At 43.5% G+C, this 27,557-nt stretch overlaps 1 protein-coding gene across 1 annotated transcript in view; it reads left to right on the plus strand.

Annotated features, from left to right (window-relative positions):
• CDH16 (cadherin 16) overlaps nt 1-26,829 on the plus strand; it is a 622,060-nt gene extending 595,231 nt beyond the window's left edge. Inside the window, exons 17-18 of the mRNA XM_085637354.1 lie at nt 14,107-14,223; nt 26,541-26,829. Coding sequence (XP_085493480.1) covers nt 14,107-14,223; nt 26,541-26,638 — 215 coding nt within the window. The 3' untranslated portion in view covers nt 26,639-26,829. The remainder of the gene's footprint in view (nt 1-14,106; nt 14,224-26,540) is intronic.
• The last annotated feature ends 728 nt before the right edge of the window (nt 26,830-27,557 follow it).

The raw sequence follows: 27,557 nt of genomic DNA on the forward strand, positions 1-27,557 counted from the left end.
CCTACTGGTGACTGCCAGTAGGTAATATATGCTATAATATAATATATGACATTCAGGGGAGGACTGCACCTCCCAGAAAGCGGCAGCAGCTGACACCACCAACATTGCCCTGACCGCGCACAGAGGCGCAAAATATAGCAGCAGAGGGCTCTTGCTCCGCGGGACGCCCAGTCATTACTTCCGGAGGGTGAGATGCACCTCCCAGAAAGCAGCAGCAGCTGACGCCGCCAACGATGCCCTGACCGTGCACAGAGGCATGAAATAAAGTAGCAGAGGGCTCCTGCTCCGCGGGACGCCCAGTCAATACTTCCAGGGGTAGGAATGAACCTCCCAGAAAGCGGCAGCAGATGACACCGCCAACAATGCCCTGACCACGCACAGAGGCATGAAATAAAGCAGCAGAGGGCTCCTGCTCTGTGGGGCGCGGGCAGGACTCGCTGGGGCGCGTGCCCTGGCACAGACCGGGCCAAGACAGGCCCGTCTTAGCCTGTTATAGACTGACAGAGGCTGGGCTGGGGCATCCCCCTTTCTTCTGGAAGATGGACTCTTGAGCTCCCTAAGTTGGTGAGTGGACTCTCCTGTTATTTATAGTTCCATGGGATCTTTTATACGGGAGACTCACTAGCTCAGGCCAATTGGATTGAAGTACATCTACTTCTAGGGAGAGGCGGTCATGGCACAGTTTGTGGAAAGTATTGAATCCTGTGTCAGGTACTCTGTTGCAAGAGGAAGCACACAGCATCACCAGGAGGAAGGCTGGATAGATCTGTTTGTTGCTTTTGGACCCCTTCCCACCTTCATTCACCAGACGTTATTGTGGAATATAAGGAGGCCAAAGGACTATTGGTGGGATCTCCCATTGTGTAGAGTGATTTATATGGTTAAGGCCCCTGTGTGTACTGTCAACTTTAATTGTCATAACGACGCAACCATCTTTTGAAGTTGGGGTGTGGTTAAAAACCTGGTGAGGGGGCTGGGAGTGGGAGCTGTTGCTTAATGCCAGTGAATTCTTTCACTGGAATTCGCCGTTGCATCCGCTCGGTGGGAAACAACCTTTACAACACAGTCATTACCATTGCACTACCTTTACAACGCAGTCATTGCAACGCAACATCCTTTACATCGCATGCCGTTACAACACAGCCCTTACATCGCATGTCATTACAACGCAATATAAGGTAAGTAATGGGGAATAGTAATTTTTACCCCTCCCCTATCTAACACTTACCCTACTGTTGCCCTCACTGGAGTGGGAATAGTAATGTTTACCCCTACACTATCCAACACTTACCCTACTGTTGCACTCACTGGAGTGGGAATAGTAATTTTTACCCCTACACTATCCAACACTTACCCAAATGTTGCCCTAAAAGTAATATGCATTGCAATGGTATGCGCTGTGATGGAATGCGTTGTAAATGTAGTTTCTAAAAATGTGTTGTGTTGGCATGCGATGTAAAATCATGCGTTGTAATGGATGTTGCGATGTAAAAACTGTGTTGTAAAGGCATGCATTGTAAATGTTTGTGTTGTATCGTCATACATTCCCTCTCGGCCTGTGACTTTGGGACTTCATGTCAAATCCCGGATAACCCTTAGACTTGCAGAACTATAAAAGTCAAAAGTTTATTATATCAGTGTATTTTCTTCTCACTCCTTCATTGGCAACATTACTTCAGCTGACTGAATCATTGGCAAATGAAAAACTACGCCTGCTTCAAAACTCACTGGTATGACACTGGACAGCTTTCTTCAAGAAGCTGTGGGGGCAATTACCAAGGAAATTGAGCAAGCAGAACGTAGACTCTCACTAGCCCCTACCGCTACCGCTGCCCTAACTCTAATAGCCCATGTAGTCACTAATATAGACTCCGATGGTATTGACAGTGAACAGGGGTCTCAAGCACCTGTCTCGCCCGTTGTGATAATCAGGATTAATGATGAAGCCCGGGCCAAAGAAGCCCAAAATGTGCCTGTTTTTAAGACAATTTTGGTAGAGAATAAATCCCCTCAAGTAATAGGGGGGAAACGAAAGAGAATTGAGGGGGAGGTTTAGCAAAGAAACAAAAGGGCGCCTCACCCATGACTAAAAGAACAAGACAGGATTCTGTATTAGATAACAAGACAAAAAGGGGCATGAGTAAGGGCAGAGGGTCCACAAAAGAGGGGTTAGATGTCTCCCTTTGTAAATTTATTGATTTATTATCAGAGGCATTGGCCCCCATTCAGGAGTGTCTAGATTGTATTGAAGAACAGCTTTCCCTTATGGTACGGGAGCTAATGAAGTTACCAGCTTATGTTACTCAAAGGGATAAGGTTAATGAAACAAATAGCACAGTTGCTCCAACCAATGCTGAGAAGGTCGATAGAGCTATTACTTCCCTTACCGCCATGGAAGAAGCCCCTAGGGAGGATCGACCCGCAGATCACTCCACAAAATCCCCAGATCGTCCTCCTTGTGAAATAGCACCATCTAGGAACAGTCAAAAAGGGGGGCAAGGGGCCATGAACTCCTTTAGACAAAATCTTCCAACTGGGGTCAGCCGCCATCACCTGGATCCAAATTTAAAACATGTAGTAAATACATCACTTGGCGGGGGGGCAAAGGACATACTTAATTTGCCAGCAGATTGCACCCACTAAACCCTGGTACTTACTGGAGTTGCCCATCTTCCTACTGACTGCCAAGAAAATTGCCAAAGCCTTATTAACAAATTAGCCCACTGGTGCAGTAGTGAAATATCTCCACAGGCAAATTTGTTAGACAACATTATTGTGGCTAGGCGGTGAGTTGGCTGGGCCACACGGCTAAATCTGTTGAGGGTGATTGTGTGGTTCTCAATTTTAAGGACCCCTGGTATGTGTGTTTCCTCCTGATGCACCTCAAGGATATACTTGGAGAGAATGATCACATAAGGGCCTATCCGCTGGGTTTTTCTATCCACCTCATAGGGGTAGTTGCTTGAGCACAGGGTTCCCTGCCGCAGGTGTAAGGACTCTTCCTCATTTACAGCCAATGTTGTTTACTCACCTGAATCGCTTTGAAGCTCTCCCAGGCCTCAATAATAACGGCTGACTGCAGGTTTGCCTTAGAGATGAAACGGAGGTGGGAGTTGAGGAACACGCATGTAACAGCAGAGGGAAGGCCCCAGATGATGTTGACCCCGTATCAGAAGGGCCCGCATTCTCAGCACTTTTAGCGCCCACAATATTCTATACCCCAGCCCCATTTTGTTCATCTGCATCAGGGTGAAGCCCTAAATTCTATTCTTATTGGGAAGAACTTGGATTTTATGAATGGCATGGTCACTGATTCTTTATCACAGTGTCCCACTTATACTGGCTGTGGCAGGGCCAGTTTTATTGATTTTATGCTGATCTGTAGACATTTTATTTAATTTGTTCATGATTACAGGGTGGAACCCAATTGTGCAAGTGACCATAATCCCCTCATCGCCTCCTTTAATGTACAGATCCAGGCTAGAGAGGGCGATGAATGCCCAATTTACTATCATGCAAATAAAGGCATCAGAATAAATTGGGGATAAGATTAACCCACAAAAGTTTGAGGAAGATACCATCAGAGAAAATTACCACTCAATAATGGGGTGTCTGCGGTTAGACTCTTCCCCAGGGGATGTTGTCCGAGAGTTTGGCACAATGTGCAATGATGTAGCTAATCGACTGACTGGGAGGGCACAGCATAAGGACCCTCAGGAGGCCCGATGGTTCAACTCCGAATGTACCAGAGCCCTTAAAGAATTAAAAAGGGCACACCATGCTACTCCGCGCAATAGTGATTTGATTAAAGCTGCAAGGAACAAATACAAACTTGTGATTGAGGAAAGGAAAGCTGAGATGAGAAGCTCTGCATGGGAAGATTTGGAGAGAGCAGGAGCCTTAAAAGACACACAAAAAATTTTGGGAAGTCATTAGCCGCCCGTTTTTTACTGAAGAAGTGAGGCAGATAGACTCACTTATTTTGTCCAGTGCTTGGGTAGCTAATTGTTCTGGTATTTTTAACCCGCTAGGCAAGAAAGTAGAAAATGTTTCAAGGGATTGGCCCGAAGATTTATCTGCAGCCACCCAACTTAGTCTATCCATCACAGTATGCGAGGTGGAGGAGGCAATAGCACAGAGAATCTGCTTGAAAGTGCCTGGCCCAGACGGGGTGCCCCTCGATCTTTTCAAAAGCAATCCTAAATTGTGGGCACCACTGTTAATGAATGTTTTTAAGTCTGCTATCATTGGTCCCATGCCTGCATCCTGGAAAGAGGCTCTAGTGGTCCCTGTTTTTAAAAAGGGCAATAGAAGTGACCCGGCATGCTACAGGCCAATTTCACTTATTGACGCCATGGTTAAGGTGTTGGGCAGAGTCCTCCTTGCCTGTTTGGAGACTTGGGCATCCAATGTAGGAGTCATGTCTAAAACGCAATATGGCTTTAGGAGGGGATTAGGCATGACTGAGCAATGCCTTAATCTCTCCCTAATTATTAACAAATACGTGAAGGCTAGGAAGGGTTCAATCCACTTGGCCTTCATGGACTTGTTCAGTGCCTTTGATACAGTTATTCAGGACAAATTGTGGGCCATGATGAAAGGTATGGATGTAGAAGATGCACTGGTATCCCTTCTCTAGAGGTTACACCTTAACACCACTGTCGCCATAAGATACGGCACCCAAGGGGGAAAACTGAGTTGATCGCATCAACAGAGGGTTGTTCGTCAAGGGTGTATCCTAGAACCCTTCTTGTTTATAATATATACTAATGGCTTGGAGACCATTTTATTTAACAGGGAGCTTGATTTCCCTAAAATTGGCAGCAAATATGTTCCTTTATTAGCTTATGCAGACGATACGGTGTAAAATGGCAACGACAGGTAATAGCCTTCAGAAATCCCTTGATATTTTTACAGATTTTAAGTCTTCACTCGACCTAAAAGTTAACTTCACTAAATCATATATAATGGTATGTGGGCATATGTCCACAAGAACCAGGAATTTTGTCATATGGGGCAAGAAACAAGGAACAGTAGACAATTTCATGCATATGGGAAACGTATATAACAATCAGTTGAATTGGGATCCACTTGTTACAGCAAGAGCCCATCTTACAAACAGGGCCATGGAAGGGCTATTTAGTTTTGCACGCAGATTAGGCCACAAGCCAGTGAGGGAATTAATTACTGTATATAAAGCAAAATGTCTTTTGATTGCAACATATGGGGCAGGGGTGTGGGGACACCACTCAAGCCGCCAGCTACAAAAACTGGAAAACAAATTTACCAAACGGTTATTGATGACCCCTAATAGTGCTTCCAACCACCTATGTCATCAGGAACTGGGTCTAGAGTTTGTTGAGGATCGTATATCCAGTACTCTCTTGTTTCTATGGGCAAACATTTGGCTCTCAGAAGAGTTAACATTCTCTTGTGTAATCACAGATTGCCAAAATATGGCTTATGCCCAAAATATTCCATGGCTTCGCTTTGTGAAGGTCACTTATCATGAGATAGGATTAGGGCATTATTATGATAACCCTGGAAACATTCCACTAAATGCTAAAGCCTTTATTAAAGAGGCGCTTTTTCTAGGGCCAATTCACGCTATCTTGTACACGATAACACAGGTCCACTATAGTTTTCCCGTACCCCGCTGCAATTCTCTTTAACTTTTACTACCGGTTTGCAAACTAGATTTCATTTAACCAGATTTCGTTTACGCACTGTGCACATTTTACTGGCATTTCCACGCCAAAGTGGGTGGGCAGATAAGATCATACCTTGTCCGTGTGACAATGTAACGAGCCAAAGCACTATGCACTTTATATTATCCTGTAATTCTAAAACGGAGTGGAGAACATTTTTATTCCCATTATTAAGGAAAATTCGCCCCTGCACATATGGAATACAAGAGAACCAACAATAAGGATAGACACTAAAGAAGTGCGGCAATTAAATCCCACAATCACACAGGAAGTTAGAGTACAGGGGCAGCATCCATCTCAAACAAATGATCAACAATCTGAAAAGCCTGGGAAACAACAGAAGCAAGCTAAGCCAGGAGGTGTCCCTACACAATCAGACATCGATACCCCTAGTCCATCCTCTTCATCCAAAGCACGCTCTATATTACCTTGGATCAACGACTTTGAAACCTCGTATCTCACCCCAGAGGAGTGGGAAGATTTGGTGGTATCTTACCCGGCGGCCACCAAGGGAGAACTGCCAGGAGGGACCAACAGCGTAACCAACGCAAATCTGGGTAAGGAAACACCGAAAGCAAAAGAAGACATCTGGTCATCGCTTTTGCATACAATGCAATTATCGGTAAACGCCATTCAATATCAGTCTGATAAGATGGACTTACAACTTTCTGTCCTCAACTCGCTGTCAATATTTGTTGCCAATATTGACGGAAAGTTAGCAGAGCTGAACAACTTGGTCAAAAGAGCACAAGCAGAAACCCAATTTACACAATCTAATTGCTCCTGCATAACAATAGTGGACAAATTGGCAACACTCCCAACGGCAATGGACAATCTTCTCTCTGACATTAGGGAGGTTGTAAAAAGTAACCGATCAACCAACCCCGTCAAGAGGAGATGCGAAATAAGCACGCCACAGCTAGAAGGAACGCAGTCACCAACGCAGAAGAGCTTAAAGACGACCCAAGATCCATACTCGACCAGGGTAACCGCAGAAGTAAAGAAGAGAACGGTCAGCAATACACAACAAAATGAAGGAACCCAAACAACTACACTAACTGCAAATATAGCGCCACCGGGTGAAAACTCACAAACTGAAGCTGCGCCGGAACATCTTCAACCAGGAAAACAGGGAAGAAAACAGAAAAGGAAGGGCAGAAATCAAAAGAAAAAAACAGCGGTTATACCCTGGGGTAAGGGCACTCCTAGTGAGAAAGTGATATCTGGCCTACCACAAGACAGGCTGACTGAGATGAGAGAAGACAGAGAAACAGAACACAACCAACAAGAAACCAGAAATCAGGAAGGGAGGAAAAAACCCAAAAGAAAATCGTCACAAGAAAGAAGGCTTATTACCAGCTCTCCTCATAAAAGCGGGAAAGGGACATCTGACTTATCGCAAGACAGGCTGATCGAGATGAGAGACGACAAGAAAACGGAACACAACCCACAAGAAATTGGAAACCTGGATGAAAGGAAAAAACCTGAAAGAGAACCATCTCAAGAAAGAAGGTTCATTTCCAGTCCCCCCCACAAAAAGGAGGAAAGACACCCTCGAGGAAGCCCTCAATGGGCAGCAACTGCAGTAAGCCCTATTGGACCAGAACTAACGAAGAAAAACGAAACGAGTGTTAAAAGATGGGCAGAAGCAAATGAGGAACATCAAGGCTCAGAGGAGGACCCTAATATTATAAACAACAGCCAGACACAAGACAAGGGGCAAACAAGCACTACCATAATAGTCTTCCACCCGGAGTACAAATCAAGGGGTACAATAGATACTCTAAATAGGGGGAATATGCTACGCCTACTGAATACAATCGACAGTCTTAAAAATATATCCTCTAGTGATCTGAAATCAGTAGAATTCATAGAAATGCCGGGACACTTAGGGGTAGAAGCAACAAAAACAGTATGGGCCACAGTAGAATTCCCGGAGAGACTGCTAAAAGAACAAGCAAAATTCGACTCATGGGGAATTAAACTTCAACCATTTCTAAAACCAAGATATCCAGATCCTCTAGCCCTGGATAGCCAGCAAAAGAAAGAGAACGGACAGCTTAATTCGAACTCAGTCCTAAGAGGGGCACGGAGTAAAACCCCTGAGAACTTAGTCCATCGAGAACAGGTCAATAAGAGACTATCTGCCAATCACAGTCCAACATCGCAAAATTGGAGTTGGCTATCCAGGACCCTAAATGTCAAAGTCAAAAATCAATGACAAAATAAACCAAAAATAGGGAACATGCCTAATGTCCTCAACCTGTGCTCCTGGAACATCAATGGCTTAGGAGACAAATTCTCGGACCCAGAACTAAACACCTACTTGCAAAGATTCGACATCATCATACTGCAAGAAACCTGGACCGACATCCCACCAGTACTGTCGGGATACAACTTAAACTCCCTGCCACCTACACAGAACTCATTGTTTGGCCATAAGAAGGGAGGCCTGGCCATATACAGCTCATTAAAATCCATTGTTGAAGTAGTACCCCTGGCTTACAAGCTACTTCCCCTAAATGCAATGCAAGCACTGCGAGTGACGTCTCGAGAGCAGAACAAAAAAGAGGACATAGTCCTAATAAACCTTTACTTACACCCTAGGGAAAAAACCAAGGGAGCTCAACAGCTGAAGGAAGAACTCACAAAATTAATAACAACTGAGAAATCCAACAGCCTGATCATCACCGGGGATTTTAACTTAAATATGCTCAGTAATTTAGCCTCAGAGATTAACGAAGATGAAGATCCCTTTGCCTGGGAACCAAGCCACCAAGATAACACCTCGGGAGGCAGAAGCTCAAAAACAGCTAGGAGCCTACTCTCAAAAATTAGAAGAGCTGGGTCTACGAGCGCTCAATGGCAGATTCTCAGGGGACCGTCCTCAAACCGCCACATTTCACAGCACTAAGGCTAGCTCCACAATCGATTTCACATTTCTCTCTCGAGGCCTGTATCAAAGGGCAAGAGATTTCCACATCGGTTCGATGGATTACAGTGACCACCTTCCCCAGGAAATCACGATTGAAGCTCCAACAATATCAAGCCCTCCCACCGCCAATAGACTAGGTTCTGAATTTTCAACAAATGAAAGGCGGATAAAGTGCAAAACTAATGACCTACAAAGCCTTTTATCTCAAGCGAAACAAGCACTAGGAGAGGCAAAATCAGCAACCACAGACTCAATCAAAAGTTGGGAGATGTTCACCAAAACTTTACGAGACAAATTCAATATAAATAAAAACGTAAGGACCGACAGAACGGTCAAAGCTCTAAAACACAAGAACCATCACAATTTTAGAAAAAATATCCAGCTAAAAAAGTTAAAGACCCAGATTAACAACACTCTCCGAAGAGCAAGGATAGATCCCGCCGCATGCCAAGTGCTTAGACAGCTAAAAGCTACTCGCAGGAAATTGATATGGCGACTTAAAAAAGAAGCTGAAGAGGCCTTTTGGGGAAAACTCCTACATGACGCCAAAACAAATAACAGCGCACGGTTTTGGCAAAACATTAACAGTTTGATTAGCGAGCAAAGTCAGGGGATAGAATCCTATGCCACTGAAGAGGCCTGGACAACTTTCCTTAGTGCACATCTAAACGATGCCCAAGAACCACGGAAAGATTCATACAAACCCAATAATGTCTCCGAAGCGTGGAATTCACAATACAAAGAAGTTCTCGAACACAATGAGGAATTTTCAATCACGAATGTACAGATATGTAAAAAAATCTCGAAAGGGAGACGCGAGGGAGCACCAGGCCCAAATGGCATTCCCCCAGTCGTGTTTAAACAAGAGCCGGAATATTGGGCTGCCGTTCTCAAACCAATGTTTGAAAAAATCTTGCAGACCTCATCAATCCCACGATCTTGGAGGGGAGCAGTTATCTCGCCAATTTTTAAAAAAGGAGATAAGAACGATCCAAGAAGTTATCGCCTTATAGCCTTACTTGATAATGAGGCAAAATACTATGCGGGCCTCTTGCTCCAGGAGTTAACATCCTGGGCGGAAGATACAACAGCAATTCCTTACAATCAAACTGGATTCCGCAAAAATATGGGGACGACTACTAACATTCTAGCCCTATCGCTTTTGATTGATTCAGCTCTTGCGGCAAAACAACCTTTATACCTGTGCTATATTGACTACAGTTCCGCCTTTGACCATGTAAATAGAAACATGTTGTGGCAAAAATTAAAGAAAATGAACATTCCATCATTGCTGTTGAACCAACTAATTCTCCTGCACAGCAATACCTGGGTTCAGGTCAAACTAGGTGCAGGGGAATTCTTATCCAAGAAGATCCCCACAAGCACAGGGGTAAAACAAGGATGTGTGCTCGCACCAACACTATTCAATCTCTTTATGGCTGAACTGGCAATCCTGCTGAACGAAAGCAACTCTCATGCACCCAAGTTAGGCGGCACTCAGCTGTCTAATTTATTCTACGCGGATGACTTGGTACTGATTAGCCGGACCCCGATATGCTTACAGTTACAGCGACTGTTAGATATCACCTCGCAATACTCTAAAACAAAAAAACTCAGTATCAATCAAGAAAAAACCCAAGTCATGTGCATAACTAATAGCAAAAAGAAATTATCAACTAGTTGGTTTCTGGACTCAAGGAAGCTGGACGTTACAAGAAAATATAGATACCTGGGGGTCATCTTAGACCCCAGCGGCAGCTTCAAGCCACAATGCGAGGAGATAAAAAAGAGAGGATTAATGACAGCGGTATCCCTAAGAAACTTAAAAAATAAGATAACGGGACCAAACCTCGTTCCTTTAATAAAGGTGATACAGGCAAAACTGATCCCATCAATCACCTATGGAAGCGAAGCAATGAGAGGAAGGGACGCTAAAACGGCAGACGGAACAGTAACAAGAGCCATGCGCATGATCTTTGGCTTGCCAAGGTACACTTCACCTGCGCAGATTAGACTTGAATTTGGGCTGGTAAAGGAAGAGCTGGCACGTAAAGGTGTATACTTAAAAAGCTGGTACAAAATAAGCAGGGGGGAAGCAAACACACTCAACGCTCTCCTTTGGAAGGAACTGCAAACCAAAGAAAATTGCCCCGCAAGGCTCTTCTTGGAGGACGCAATAAAACATCTGGGGGTGCGTCAACTGTGGGATCTACAAGGGCCTCTGGCGGGTTTTAAAAAAGCAGTAAACAACAGCGTTAGAAAAGAATCTCTCCTGCAGGACAAAGCTTTATTGACGGAGCGAGCTCATGGGTGGCTAACCATACAATCTTACTCCAAGCTTAGGCCACAATTATATCTTCAGACTAGCTTTGCCAAAAAAACAAAAGAGAAATTTCTGAAATATCGCCTAGGACTATTGCCTTCTGCAGACCATATGGCCCCTTGGCTACGTCCCTCAATGCCAGCAAAGTGCCGTCTTTGTGGGAATGACGAAGATAACATCATACACCTTATTACCATCTGTAAGGAGCTGTTGCAAGACCGCCGGAACCTTCTGAGACCACTATTTAACAAAAAACGAATTAGGTCATGCAGGCAAGCTGTCCTGGCATGCTTTTCGGGTGACGAAGTTCAACTGAGCTGCCGATTAGTAAAATATATTGAAGCTGCAGAAGTCCGCCTTAATAAAAAGAAAGAATAAACCGAAACAGCTAAATTGATGGAACCCAGTGCATCACTTGCATCCTTAGAGCTAAAATACTCGGATAATAATGGGGGCACAATTGGCATCTAGGAGCCCCCTGGAACTCAACGCCACAAAGAATAAGCATATGGGGATGGGAATGTCTTGCTACCCATCCGGACTACGAACTGCAACAACTAAATGCATCTTGAAGAGGAAAGCAGGCCAGCTCAATTATGTAAAGCTCCTCAATGGTAAAGATAGAACTGATCTAGCAGTGGGCTAATCTCCCTTCCCGCTATGGTTTTATAGTTTTAGACTTAGTAATTGTTTTTTAATTTTAGCCTTTTATATCTTACCACAGTATTAATATAATCTTCTATGCTGCTACAGACACACGAAACCGTTTTTATTGACGTTGGTTTGTAATGGTTTTTATTAACTGTACAATAAAGTATTACCTTACCTTACCATATGTGGATGGTTTCAATTTTTTGTACTCACTGTCTGTCCCTGACATTTATATCATGGTAGCCAATTACATGAAAGCTTCTCTGGCTATCAGAAAAAGCTATGAAGGAAGTGCCTCTGCATAATGAATGGTTCTTATAGGATGCTGTTTTAAATTGTCTATAATAGATCAAGAACTTTTATGAATTTGTATGATCCATATACTATTACTTTGTTTTAATGTAATTATTGTATGTAAAGAATTTTATTTTTTTCTGGTGTTTTATGAATTCTTTTAGTTTACAGTTTGCATTTGTTGGATACATTGTGATGATCTTGTTTTGAACTTTTATAGTTCAGATGAACCGAATAAAGTTGTTCTTGGAGATATATATATAAGTAGTAAATCTGAACATACAGAAGTGCTCGTTGAATGGGTGCAAATTTACCACTTTTTGGAATCACAATCATTGCCAGTAGTAGGCTTGGAAAGCTGCACCAGTCTCAAGTTTTCTGGCATACTACTGCCAATCCAAAACCCAAAAGATGATAGGATGAATGTTTGCAAATAGTCCAATCAGTAGCAATTGCTCTGGGTAGCATTCCAACTCTTCCTCACTCTTTACGTGCTACCTAAGATCTACAAGTGGCTACCCCTACACACAAGATGCACCGTGACACAGGCCCTCATCACCAGCTGACTGGACTACGGCAACGCCCTCTAAGTAGGAATCGCCACACACCTCCTACAGAGACTTCAGAGCATACAGAACGCCGCAGCCAGACCCATCCTCTGCATTCCCGAATAAACCACATCACACCCCACCTCAGGAAACTCAACTCGCTCCCCGTACAGAAGAGATGTCAATTCAAGCTGCTGACCCACACACACAAGGCTCTACACAACCAAGGACCCACCTAGATTAACCATTGCCTGAGCTGTCGAGAAGACTACGCTCTGACTCCCTCTCACTTGCCCATATTCCCCGCATCAACCGAAGCAGAAGTGGAGTACGCTCATTATCCCGCATCATAGTAAAGTCCTGGAATAGCCTCCACATGCAATTCTGGACCATCACCTCACTTCCGGAATTCCGAATGGCCCTCAAGACCTGGCTGTTCCAATAAGCCTCCGGGACCTGCACGTGCCTGGATACCCTATCGGGTAATAAGCCGCGGTTTATAAATCCGTATTTATGGATTCATTTTTTGCCCACTGTGCAACTCTAGATGGAGGCCCACCTAATGAAAATCAATACTGACCCTACTCCTCATGGAAACAGACCATCCTACACCTTGACCATCTCACTCCTCCACCATGCAGCCCACTTCTTTTTTGGTTGGTAAATGAGATTTAATCCCTTATTGAATCTCACGGGGTGAACTATGCACCTGTTTATACATAAATAGAAGTTAATCAGCCTGTATGGGATGTCTAAGTGTAGTATTTATGTGTATGACTAGTCAATAGAACAGGAGCGGGCCATGCAGGTAAGAGCGGTCGGACAGTGGAGCCGGGTTGGGGTGGGATTCGACAGGAGACCACGAGGGAAAATTAACAAAATAATTAATGTTCCCTCGTGGTCATCTGTCGAAATCCCCCCTCACCCGGGCCCACCGCTCTTACCTGCACAGGCCGCTGCTGCAATAGAAAGGGCCTCAGTTTACTCATTTAAATTGCAAGAAGGCACCACGCCAAAGAGTTCAGCAAGAATATGGTAATTTTGACTCAGTGACTAATGCACAAAAAGATACCAGTCATATATAATTGCAACATATATGTTGAAACGTCTTCACTTTCTTCCCAGCTATGTTAGAAATCCGATTGAAATACTAACTCCGATTGGCTGGGTGGTCATCCACCATTCTTGATGGATTTACCTAAGAATCATAGAGGGTCACTGCAGGCAGACTAGCTAACATCCACCTTCTGCCAAATTTAACATCAGCGGTTATCTCATGGTATGGTGTAGGAATAAATCTGCCATTTTTTAAAGAACTAACCAGTACCACTCTCTTCTCAGGCAAACTGTAACATGTTCCTCTGGTCCCTATACCTGTGGTGCGGATTTAGTCAATGTCTTCATGATGTTAAAATGAGGAGTCTGGCCTTGTGTAATGAATATCAGGGAAGCACACCAAGATTTCAAAAACAACTTTTTATGCCTGAATTTTGGCACTTTGCTTGAGATGCCTCTCATAAGATATTTTACCAATTGTGGCACATCATTGTTGAAATAAATTGAAATAGAATTATTTGTGCTTGTCTCGATAGAGAAACACCTAGATACGTGTGTAGCTCAACTCTCATTATTTTTGTTTCCTTCCAGTGACAGTATGCGTATGCAATAATATAGGATATTGCATGATAGAGGTTGAGGAGATGGCGGGTATGCCGACAGTCTTCTCTGCAGTTGGCATCACTGTGGGCACCCTTGGAGCTATTGGTATGTTATGCATATTTTAATGATAGAGTAATTGGTTTTTCAGCTACAAAAAATTGTTTTTATCATAGTTGCAGACCATATGTGCTATTGTCCCTTTGTCGCTTTTCAAGGAGAGAAGCCAGTTCCCCATCTAATATGCCACATTAACCCTTTTTGTCTACTCTAATGAGTTATACATCATTTCAAAATGTAAACTACAAGCTAATGTAGAGATCTCTTTAGCCTTGGTTTCACTGAAGCATTGATGTCAATTGGTCCGTTTTAATAAGGGTGGCCTTCAGTCAGTGCTGGTTTTCCTTTTCAGCCAGCAGGAATTATGTTTACCATTTTAAGGACAACCCTACATATCCTAGCATGCTTGATGCTTTGCGAAACATAGGACTGAATGAAAGTCACGTATGTGATATGGGCTAGTTGACAATTATGGATGGAGGCTCTAACAGTTTGTGGTCCCACCAAGCATACTGCGGCCAAAAGACCACCGCACCACCACCAGGCATCTCTGATCCCTGGCGGTTGCGGTGGTCTCAGGTCAGCCCGACCGCCCTGGTCATCATAGGGCGGTCGTAAGACAGCCATCACCGTTCCCATGAGAATCTGGCGGTCTGTGGACCACCAGAATCGTAATGACCACCAGACTCACAATGAGGCCCTTAATCTCAGTTTTCAAGCATATTTTCCAGCACAATCATAACATTCGACAAATCTCGATTCTATGCATCTGGGTTTGGTATTTTCGGCAGTGTTTCCATTTTATGCCCACCTACGATTTAAGAACTTTGTGTGCACTTAACCTCAACTTAGGTATACAAAACATTTAGGAACATGCTCACACAGCAGAGACCAGATGCTAACTCTAAAAATGTGGCAGTTAATTAAAAAACAATTTTAAATCTGTGACAGACAGATTCATAATTTGAGGCTAGAAATGAAGAGGTAGGAGTAATCCCAAAGCGTTCATTAAATCAATTATAGTACACCTACGTGGTAGAGACCATGAAAAACGAAGAAAGACAGCTTGTAATCACCTTTTAAAAGGAAAATAGCAGCACTGGTTAATTTGCTGTGAGGCTGAGAGAAAGTGAGAGGAAATGAGAAAAGATTGGAGGGATGTGATTGCAAAACATTAATCTACCGGCTATTTAAATCTACCACATTAATGCTTCCATTAAGAATTCTGGGTTTGAACGGGGGACAGCAAAAAGAAACATTAAATCTAAAAACACTAATAGGTTTATTAAATCTGATTCTATTTCCCTGTGTATTTGCTATTGAAAGGCAAAAAATAAAACATTGATCTTTTGAAAATGATACAACTAATGTCTTGCTATAAATTCGAGAGTCCCAGTAGAGTTTATATGCAAACATGGCAATTAGGACTGCAAGAGAATCTTATAAATTTACAGGAACTTTAGTTTCTTTGTATTCCCTAGCCATTGAAGCCCCTAGAAACCTTACTGCCTCATAGGCTTTCTCTGAAATCTCTCAATTGTTACTTTTCTTGACAATTATAGTAGCTGTTGCTTTTTTTTTTTGCTGTCCGCAACGTCAATCTCTCCAGGGTTTTCACACATAATATCTGAAGCCCAAATTTACTAAACATTCACACAACGATTCAAGGGAACTTGCTGCACTGCATTGCATGAAAGCAAGATTGCAGATTTGCATCATATTTATGAAGATATGGTGCACTTCTAATCTCTCCTTGGGCTAGCCCACTTGTGGCTGCCTAGCACCTACGCAGGCTTCCTTGCGCAACGATGCATGGGCGTCTGTATTGTGGTTAGAATAGTTTTGTTCTCAGGAAGGGATACCTTCCTTCACAAAAACTGTTCTTAGAGGCTTATTCTTCTTTGTATGTGTGCTGGCTGCAGAATGCAGCATACACGCAAAGAGGAATAACGAGGAAAAATACAAATATTTCTCCTTGTTACGCCAGCTTCAAGGTTGTTCACCATTTTGCCCAAAACCCAAGCTTACAGACTGTAGCAAATCAGAGTGTACGTCAAAATACATTGGTGGATACATGCGAACACCCATGCTCCACCCATGTAACTCCTTCCCAAAGCAAAGTAACAGAAGGAATCACTATGCGCTGATCTGCGTTACTGTTTTTGTCACAAAGCTATGCAAAGTCACATAAATTGGATTTGCACTGCTTTGGTAATCCTGAAATACATCTTGCATTGTGGCTGCGTCAAAAATTGGCACAACCTTGGTGCAAAATATTCGAAAATCTGGGCCTGAATTTCTTCTCCGCCCCACGCCACGTCTCTCTATAAGTCAAAACGAGTTGGGTAATCCTCTAAGCTCTCTTCATGCCCCTTGCACAGTGCCAGTTAGTAGTCTTTTTAGACTTTGATCTCTGTGGTACTGAGTGCATGGGGCGAGGACAGAGTGAACGCCCTATCCCTCTGTAACGTGGCGTGGTTATATACAACTATGAATATGAGTTTAGTCGTTCCTACCAAAACTCCAGTGAACATTGCATACAAGAGCCATGGGGCTCTTTAAACCAGAATACTATGCTCCCATTCGATAGTTACTATGAAAAACAAAATCAGAACCGTCAAGTTATTCTAAATTCAGCAGTAAGAGCAAGAGACATATATCGCAATCGACAAAGCCTGGTTTGCGGGGGGGAGGGGCTGTTTAGTGTAGAAGGTGTCCATATTCAAGTGTTAGTCATTTGTCTAATTTAGACTGGGGGCTGTACTGTCATGTTTAGACTCTTCCAAGTGGGTGTTATGTTTGGGGCCACCCATGTCGAAAGGCTGTGTAGGGGTGTTCAAAAGATGGACCCCTGAATTGGCATTGGGCGGGCCCGGCTGTGACGTCATGGCCAAAAGCAATAAGGATGGCCAGGACTAGACATGGTGGTTCCTTAGCCAGTGTTTAACCATACCGAGCCTGTGCCTCCTTCATTTCAAAAGTCACTGAGTGGCCTTGCGCCCTCACCCACTACAGCAGATCCAACAGTGGGTACAAGAGAGCACTCCGCGGTGCAACTGCACTGTTATGTTATGTTATTGGTGATTTATAACGCGCACGGCTACTCAGAAGAGTGTCCCGGCGCGACCAGCAAAAAAGAACAGAAAGGAAGAAGAAGAATAGGCTAGTGAAATAGAAAGGTTTTAAGTTGTTTTCTAAACAAAGCGGGGTTTTGAAGGTTGCGGAGCTCCAAAGGAAAGAGTTCCAAGACTTAGCCGCCAAATAGGATAATGAGCTACCACCTTTTCTTTTCAAACGAATTTTGGGCACAGACGCCAGGCACACAACGGGAGTTGAGGATGAGAAACATTTCTCACTATTTTGCCCTCCTAAAAAACGTGTTGCGGAATTATTGCTTAAGGCAACATTTCTATAATGAGGGAAAACACTTGCCAAGAGGCTTTGATATTCTGCAAAACAGAGGCAGATATTATTAAGGTCCAGTTATCCACTGCAAAATATAAATGCAAATCCTTGAACCATCGAAAGATGGTAATGTAAAAATGGATTTGATGATAATTCACTTTTAATATAGCAGAATACTCCACGTTATGGATTGTATTTTATGTTATGAATTTGTGATGATTTATAAAAAATATATATAATTTGAATTATGGAAATAGTGAGCATGGTTTCATCAAATGTACCCCTAACACAGAGAGTTGTTTTATGGAATTAATTCTCAGAATTAACAATAGTTGATTGATTGATTGATTATTGATTGAATCCTACTCCTTTGGCTGACAATTCAAGCATGCATTCAAATGAAGCTCGTGTCTCCTGCACACATGCCCATTTATGAAAATGCTCCTCTGTACATTAAACACAAACTAAAACTGTGGTCGCCACTGGAACTTTGCAACCTGAAATCAAAAGACATATCACAGCACCATAGTTGAAAGAGCTAGGGCTGGGGACATTCATCGGCCTTTAGAATGACAGAGCTCTGACATCCTCTCCCTTTACCCTTGCACACACCAACAAGTACAGCTGATAACAAGAAGCAAATGAATCAAGAGATATTCTCCGGCGGGACCTCTTAATCACACCTTCTCTAATTATAAATAAAAATAAGGGCTTTTTAACAATTTTTAATCTGTTCTATTACGTATTTTATATGCTTTGTTTTTGCAATGGTTTTTAATAATCACGCATAACAAATTGATTTGGCTTGACTCTGCCTGTACCCTTGGGTGAGGCATGTTCACTCTTGAAATTTAGAAAGGCTATTAAAACGCTCATTTTTTAAGCCACATCGTCCTCTTTATTCACACAGCATGCAGATCCGTATGTGTGGTTGCCAGAAGGGGCATAGCTTCAAGGGGGGTGTTTGCGGTGTTAGACCCCATAAGAAATTTACTTTCTGATCAATAGTTGGGTACAGGTGCTTCCAGTCGGGTATGGCGAGATGTCTGTCAGATTTAACCAGGAATATATACATACACACAGACAAAAACTCTTTCTCTCTCTGAAAAGAAGATAGCGGGTAGGTGAAGAAGAGCTTCTTTATTCAGATCCAGTCAGTCAGCTTCCCCGGCAGCAACTGCCAATCCCGACCGCTCCACGTTCCCTCCACGGAACCTTCATTCCAGGTTCCGTGCAGAGAACCCGAACGCGGTAAGTACCCCAACACACCCCCCTTCCTTCACAAAAAACACAAACCCCACATTACATAAAAACAAATGTAAACTCACATGTAAACGCAAAAATCACCAAATACAGAAAGTCAAAATCTAACATAATCCTGTAATTTAACAGGAGATGACCTGGCCCTGGCAGGAAGAAACCTAGTTCTCAAAGGACTCTGTTGAGGAGCACGGTTGCTCTCTGAAGAGCGACCGCCATGCGTATCGATGCTGGAAGGTAAAATTGTACCCCGAGTATCAGCACCAAATTTGGCTCTCACAAACTCCACTTTGGACATAGGTACCACAGAAACAGCAGACTTGTTCCAGACCTTGCCATTATCCAGAACAACCACATGATCTCTCACCTTACTGACCTTAACAGGAGCAGAAAACCGAGAGAAGCCTTTACGAACAAAAACAGGTTTCTTAATCCTTACCCAATCCCCTTCACGCACAGAAGACTGCTTAGGACAATTAGAACCATACTTGGCTTGAGTGGCAGCTCTAACATCCGCCACCGCACCCAACCTCAGTGGATCTACTACCTTCCTTAGCATCCAATCCTTGTTAAGCTTTGAACCCGCAACTCTCCCCCTTAACAAGGAAAATGGAGACATTCCAGTACTACAGTGTGGGGTTGTCCTCATTGCCCACAACACATCTGAAATCACAACCTTCCAATCAAGACCATTAACGGAGGACAACTGTAGCTGTTCCTTGATGACACGATTAAAACGCTCAACCAACCCATTGCTACGTGGATGGTAAAGAGAGGTAAGTGTGTGTTTGATGCCATGCCTGCTCAGAAAACTTTGCATCTCAGCAGATACCAACTGCGCACCATTATCTGTCACCAGTTCTTCTGGAAATCCCTCCCGAAGGAAAACCTCCATCAGAAATTTAATGATCACACCTGAGTTGATAGCATCCACAAATTTAACCTCTGGCCACTTGGACATATAGTCAATCAAAACTAGCACGTATTTGGGAGAAACCCCTAAACCACTGAATGGACCAGCCACATCAAAGGCCAATTTAAACCAAGGTGTCTCCTTGACTGCAATGGGACTGACGGAGGAAGGACAAGTTACCTGAGATTTGTCACTCAGCACACACGCACCACAATCCCTAACACAATGCTCGATGGACCTATCAACACCCGGCCACCAAAAATCCTCCCTCACCCTCCGCTTCATCGCACGAATACCCAAATGACCTTCATGGGCTAAGTCTAAAACTTTCTTCCGTAAAGACAAGGGAACAACCAGCAACCCACCGCTGCGCAAAATCCCATCAACCAGAGACAACTCGTCACTAATTCTTGAGTAAGGAATCAATTCCTCAGGAATAGCAGTACTGTTGGGCCAACCCTGAATTACCAAATCAATTACCCTGCAAAGCTCCACATCTTCAGAAATGGCCAGTCTCCAATCTCCTTCAGATAGAGCAGCTCCCGTATCAGCAACAGTACTAACAGCACACACCATTTCCACAAAATCATTGGCAGGTTCACCAACACTTCCAGAAAGAGGCAGCCTAGACAACAGTCAGCCACACAGTTCTTCACACCAGCAACATACTCCAGGCAATAATTGAACTCATTCAGTCTGTACTGCCATTTGGCAATATGAGGCGTAGCTCTACCACCACCTTTGGTGGTAAACAGGTCTACCAAAGGCTTATGGTCAGTTCTGAGAACAAAATTGTTACCCCACAGAAAATTACGAAAGTACTGTACACCCCACCATAGCGCTAACGCTTCCTTTTCAATGGTAGAATAGGTACCTTCAGCACCACGAAGTGTTCTGGACGCAAAAGCAATGATTTCTTCCTTATTGTCCGACCTCCTCTGCATTAAAACAGCACCTAGACCCACATTGCTGGCATCGGTGGTGACAATGCATTTGTCATTGATGTCGAAAAGTTTAAGTGGCTGTGCCTGTACTATAGCCTCCTTGAGTAACCTAAAATCAGATGCACATTGCTCAGACCAGGTATACTTCACGTTTTTCTTAAGAAGACTGCGCAAACATACAGTTCTGTCTGAAAAATTGGGTACAAACTTAGCATAATATTCAACTAGCCCCAGAAAAGAACGTAGCTGGTCTTTATTCTTGGGTTCAGGTGCCTCCTTAATGGCATCAAGTAACTTCATTTTTGGTTCTACACCCTTAGCGGAGATATGGTGACCAAGGTAATCTACTCCATCTTGCAGAAATCTGCATTTGTCCCTTCTTAACGTCAGGCCACTAGATTTGACTATGTCCAACACCTGCTTAACTCTGACATCGTGCTCCTGTATGGTCCTCCCGTGAATAAGAATGTCGTCCTGGAAAAACACCACCCCCACAGTGTTCCTGAATAAGTTTCCCATGAGACGTTGGAACACTGCGGAAGCTGATGCCAACCCGAACGGCATGCGTAAATATCGGAAAGCTCCATCGGGAGTCACGAATGACGTAAGGTGTCTGGAGTCCTTGCACAATTCGACTTGGTGGTACGCAGAAGATATGTCAAGAGAAGTAAAATACCTTGCACCCTCCAAAGTCGACAACATCTCATTGATGTTGGGAAGAGGTTGTCGATCAACCCAGATGCACGCATTCAGATCGCGCAAGTCCACACACATCCTAAGGGACTTGTCGGCCTTGCGGGCTAAAACAATGGGTGACAACCATTCAGACCCTTCAATCGCTTCAATCACCCCCAATGCGCACAACCGTTCTAATTCCAGCCTCAATTCTCCACGCATACTGAGTGGTACTTTTCGTACTTTGTGCGCCACAGCCGTTACACCATCTTTGAGAACAATGCGGTGTTGAAATCCCTTGAGTTTGCCCAATTTTCCACTAAAAACCTCAGGATAACCTTTAATCCAATCACTCTCAACGCACACATCGGACGTGACAGTGTGTACTAAAGGAACTTCCGAAAGACTAGCATAGTATTGCCTAGCCTCCCGTTTGGATAGCACCATGTCAGCATGATTTGGATCCAGGATGATTCCAAGCTCGCCTTGTTCATGCCATCCTAACAAATTCGCACCTTCCTTCACTATAAATACAGTACTGAAAATGCACTCGCCCTTGAATTCCAACTTACACTTGAATTTGCCCATTACCTCCACCCTTTTACCACCATACGCAAAAATTCTTATACTGGAATGGACTACTGGAATATCACCCAAACTCTCAAAATCCCTGACATTAATCAGAGTAAAAGGGGAACCGGAATCAGCAAGAAACTTCGTGCCGTTCCCATTCACATTTATAACGCACACAGGACTTTTCCTTCTTTGACTCTCTCCGATAGAAGCTATTTCTACAACTCCTTCATCTTGTGTAGATGATGAAGATAACATTAATAATTCGTAGCGTTCATCATCTTCATACACACAGTCCTCTTCTATGGCCCTCACTGTACGAGGGGGCACCCTCTGTGGTACAGTTGCCTTGCACATCCGCGCTAAGTGTCCTTTCTTCCCGCACTTGAAACAAGTCTGATTTATGGCATAACAAAACTTGAACTTTCCTAGATGGGAGGTGCTACCACAACGATAACACGAAGGATGTTGTTCAACTCTTGTTTTCGGAAAATTGGACACGGAAGGTGCCCGGGAAGCATTAACATTAATACTCTTGGCGGATTTAGCAGGAGCTTTTGTAGTGACCAGCTTGACTTCAGATGCAGAAGTGGTTTCGGATGTAGATGCGGGTGTATTTAACTCTTTCATGCAAAGTTGAGAATGTTCAACACTCTTTGCTAAGATAAGAGCAGTCTCAAGATCAGGATCGTCAGAGGATAGAAGTTTCTGTTGAACTTTTTTGATGCACGTACGCTCTATTAACTGATCTCGAATTATTTCATCACGAAATTCTCTGTAGTTACATTTGAGAGCCAAAGTTCTGAGAGCAGCAACAAAGTCGTCGATGGATTCACCAGGCATCTGTGCACGCTGTAAATATTTGTGCCGTTCCAGAACTACATTGCGCTTGGGATTGAATCTTTTATCAAGAGTTTTTACCAAAGAAGCATACTCATCGACAATTAGTGCATCCCCATCTTCACCACCGCTGGTGCACGTCCACACCGACTCCAGAGGTAAGGTTTGCAAAATTGACCTTGCCTCAGCACCTACATTGTACATCAGCAAGGCCTTCTTTTTCTTGGATGTGAAAGTGTCACCATCGATTGCTTCCAAATAGGCTTCAAAAGTGGCCTTCCATGGTTGCCATAACATAGGAGGTGGACCAGGTAACTGTAAAAATGGAGGTGGAGCAGCAATGTTATCCATTGTCAATCTTGCGTGGGTGAGTTGCTGCCACTAAAATTGACACTATGCTGCAATGTCACTTTAAAAAAAAAAATAAAAAAAAAATATAGTACTCTAATAAAACTTCAAAGTTGTTCTATTCTGCTTAAGAATGATTACACGTGCACATAACTCTGTATTGTCATTTCCTGCACAAACAAAACTGCTTTCACGAGAAGATAACTGCACATTCCACAGAGCTTGAGGATTTTAGTTTAAAAATATCCCTTCTGAATTGTTCCATATGCCATCTCAATACTTCGCTACGTGAAAAACACAATTGGGATTGACATTGAACTCTGCGCACTGCCTTTGTCAAAAGCGCATGCTTCTGAACGCCGAGTAACCAAGGTTACCGTACACAACAAGGCAAGGAACGTCAGAGCGTGACGCTCGCGCTTACGCCGCGCGCCGATCTACGCGCCGAAGAAATGCCAGGGGAAGAGGGGAAAACCCAAAATGTTCTCACCGCCGAAGATCAACGCTTGAGGAAGAACAGCAAAGGAAGACTTCCAATCCGACAACTCTCTGGCTCGACAACGTTCAATTTCTTCGAATTCGTCGTCGCAACAGCAGTGCAGGCAGAAAACAGAATCGCTGAACAGATGAACAGAACCGATGAAGGGGAACTGAGAGCTGGACCAGCCCGTCGCCAATGAAAAGAAGATAGCGGGTAGGTGAAGAAGAGCTTCTTTATTCAGATCCAGTCAGTCAGCTTCCCCGGCAGCAACTGCCAATCCCGACCGCTCCACGTTCCCTCCACGGAACCTTCATTCCAGGTTCTGTGCAGAGAACCCGAACGCGGTAAGAACCCCAACACTCTCCCTCTTTCTCTCACTTAAAAATACTGGTTATTTTACCAAATTTTGTGTTTTCTCCTATCAATCTGCTTTCCTCCCCCTTTCCACTGCCCCTTAGGCAGGGAGAACCTAGCCCAGAACATTGTCAAGGTCACAGTCGTTCAGAAGAGAAGAATCCCAGTGCCATCTCTCCTCAGATGATAAGTGTGTCAGAGCGACTGTCCCTCAAAGTAGAAACATCTTTAAATCAGAGGCCCTTAGAGAACAAACCTACTTTGGAGACTGCTGTTAATACTCTGAGGGAGGTTAGGTCATAGCTGTACAAGATAAAAAGGTTTCAGAGTCTGTAACCTTGAAATTATGAATGTCTGAGGGTTAGAACAGTGGCGTAACAAAGGCCCTCGCAGTGCAGGGACCCCGAAGCTATTATGCAGGGGGGCCCCCTCAAGTTTGTTATGGCACTGGGTTAGAACATTCAACCTAGGAGAGCTAGGGCTCCACACATGTGCTTAGCTATCAATAGCGCAGCAGGCGCTGCGGCACTGGGACACAGGGATGAGAGGAATCCAGTGTTCCTCAATTACAGATGTCTTTTATTACCGATTCCAGTGACAGGGAGGTCCATTTTACTTGCTTGCACTGGTGCTTGTGACCTCCTTCCTACATCAGACGTCCTACAGACCAGAAAGATGTCTGAATATTAGCACCAGAGACTGACAGCATGAGTGAATCCCTCACACTAGGAGGATCTCATAATTACAGCCCTTTTGACTAGATATTTCTCGTAGTATAAGCATATCGGAACACTTTGGACACAAAGGGCCTCAGAGTAATAACACTTTTAACTAAGAGTGTCTTTGAGTCAGAGACACTAGACTGGAATGTTTGAGATTCCGCCTCCCAGACTAAAACAATGTTAGAGTCATCTCTTCAGATTGTGAGTGTTTCATGCCTCAATGAATTAAAAGAGCCCATTTTGGAAATATCCCAGATGCAGAACTGCTTAGCCAATTAGGGTATCAAGTCAGAGTTACCCAGAAATGGTCAAAATCATGACTCTGCCTCAGCAAAGCATTATGCAAAAAAAATAATTAAATCCTCTTCACATTCCTAATATTTCATTACATGTAATCATAGCTCTGAGATGCAAGCGTTTTTGCTTCTCCCGTACTTTCAAAAACTGTGAAGTGTCCTGGATCAATGAATCTTCTATGATATTGATCCTGCTCTGTCTTCAAACTGCTATTTCCTGGAGCCACCATCATATTAAAATGGTTCCAGGGACATATTTAGAAGCAGGGCTTTACAAAAGTGATATATATTCTCGTGTGGGTTTCCTCCTCTTGGTTCGATATACAGAAGTGATGGGTAGGCCTGAATTAATCTCAACCACTGGTAATTAATTACTCAGGGCTGAATCCCAGTCCATCACAATTTTGCACACCATGCCATCTGAGTTTGGACCCAGCTGTATGCAAATCAGTCTTTATCCTGCTCCAATGGAAACGGACCCCAGTAACAAAAGCAGCAGTGCTGGGGGCCGCTTTAGTTAAGCAGCAGTGCTTAACACTTCCACACACCCCCAACCTCCCTCCCCACCCCGTCCGATAAATTTGTCAGAGCTGATTTGTGTTCCCAGTCTGGTCCTGTTTGTTTCCAATTACACTGTGCACGGGACCCACATCTAGGCTTACCCGTCCCACTTAGGCCGACATACTAAAGTATACAAAAAGTGATGGATGGAATATTTGTAATAATCTCAGCCCCTGGTAATTACTCGGGCAGCATCCCAGTCCATCGGTATTTTGCACACCATGCCACCTCAGTTTGGACCCAGTTATATGCGGATCAATCTTGACCCTGCCCCAAAGGGAACTGTTCAGCCTGAACTGACATGGTGTGCAAATAACAATGGATTGGGATGAGCCTAGGGTAATCATCAATTCAAACATTCCATCCATCATTTTTTGTACACTTTAGAATACATTTCCCACATTTTGTAGGATCATAAACAATCGCAGGAGTACGCCTGAAATCCTTCAACAGTTAAAGATTTCAAGGAGTATTTCAATTGAAAACCTGCACTCGAAAATGTCAATTACACATCTAGCGGAAGGAAATTTATTTTCTCCGCGAAGAAATATCTCCACATATACCCTGATGAAATAGGGAGGTGTTGATTTTTCACCTCGGCGAAGGAGAGGCCTTTAGCAGGAGTATTTGTTTACACACACCTTTAAAAAGGAAGACTACATCTAAAATGTTTGTATTTTACAGATCCCAGTCCCCTAAAGCCCACACCTAATCCTACACTTTCAGCAGTGAGCAATTGACTGATGTTCCCCTATTGTAAACAAAATTTAATATTCTAACAATCCATAAATCCTCTTTCTGTCAATCAAATTGTAGAATTAACTATTATAATTGAAGTTTCCACTTGAATGTGGAAAACCATTTGTGAACTGGAACAATATACAGTGTCATGTGCATCAAATATTCTATTATTTTATCACATTATAGTGAATGTTATGAATAGACCTCTGACACAGCGAAATCCATTGTAATTTTTGTATTTTCTTTTTTAAGGCTTCTTTCTGCTCATCATATTAGGACGCCTATCCCTCTCCAAGAAAGACAAGAAACAAAATGTTTCAGATACAATTCCATTGAAGTCCACGGCGTAAACCAACAAAGACCAGGACTCCTGCATTTGAAATGATTATGAAATGATTGCATGCTGGGTGATATTGGTAATCCAGAAGCCTCAGACATTTTATTTTGATTTTAAATTTCTATGTACTTAATCTTTAAAGAAACGTATATCTTTATATAGCTTCATGACAGCTGAAGGTCTAAATAAAATGTGTGAAATATTTTTTACTTACTCGTGCGTTTATAAGAACTAGTTTCATAATACTAATCCGTTGGAGGCCTCTTCAGTGCGAAGCATCTAAAAAACTGCTCTATGCCAAGAACTTTGGACTAACTACATCTTTTCCCGCCACAAAGCAGCCTTCTAGATTAGCAGCTGCGAGGTTCTCATGCTTAGCTGACTCCTGCACACCTGAAAAATATATGTGAAAAAGTAATCTGAGAGATGCAAAATTCACAAAATAATATTGGGAGAATTTGAACACTGGCGGGCGTCCCGCCAGTCTGCAAAGTCAGCAGAGAGCTTGGTCTCCCCTCCCTTGGCTGGGACCACCTGCCATATTTTGAGATCTCTTCCTAGCGTACATGTCACTGACTTCTCTGCATCAGAAAGTGCGATAAAGGGACAGAACGCAGAGTAAGCAGGCGCCATGTTTCCTTGGCCCCACTCAGCCAAATTTTTTTGTTTTAGTGAAACTAATTTCCAAAGTGGGCGTTTGTTTCAGTGAAAGAAAAAAGTAATGACTTTTGTGTGCAGGGAGTCTTCTATCTGCGCCTGGAAGTCAAGTATGTTTTTCCTGCCCAGATTCAGCATGCCTAGCATGGTGACGGTCTTGTGATGGCCTGCTGACTGTCTTCCTATTCTCACTAGGCCTGGGCAAAGTTTGCGGAGTCCCACAAAAAACTCCTTTGTACTACGCAGAGTTCCGCAAGTGGTGGAGTCTTTTACGT

The sequence above is a fragment of the Triturus cristatus genome, chromosome 12, assembly GCF_964204655.1.
Source record: "Triturus cristatus chromosome 12, aTriCri1.1, whole genome shotgun sequence".
NCBI lineage: Eukaryota > Metazoa > Chordata > Amphibia > Caudata > Salamandridae > Triturus > Triturus cristatus.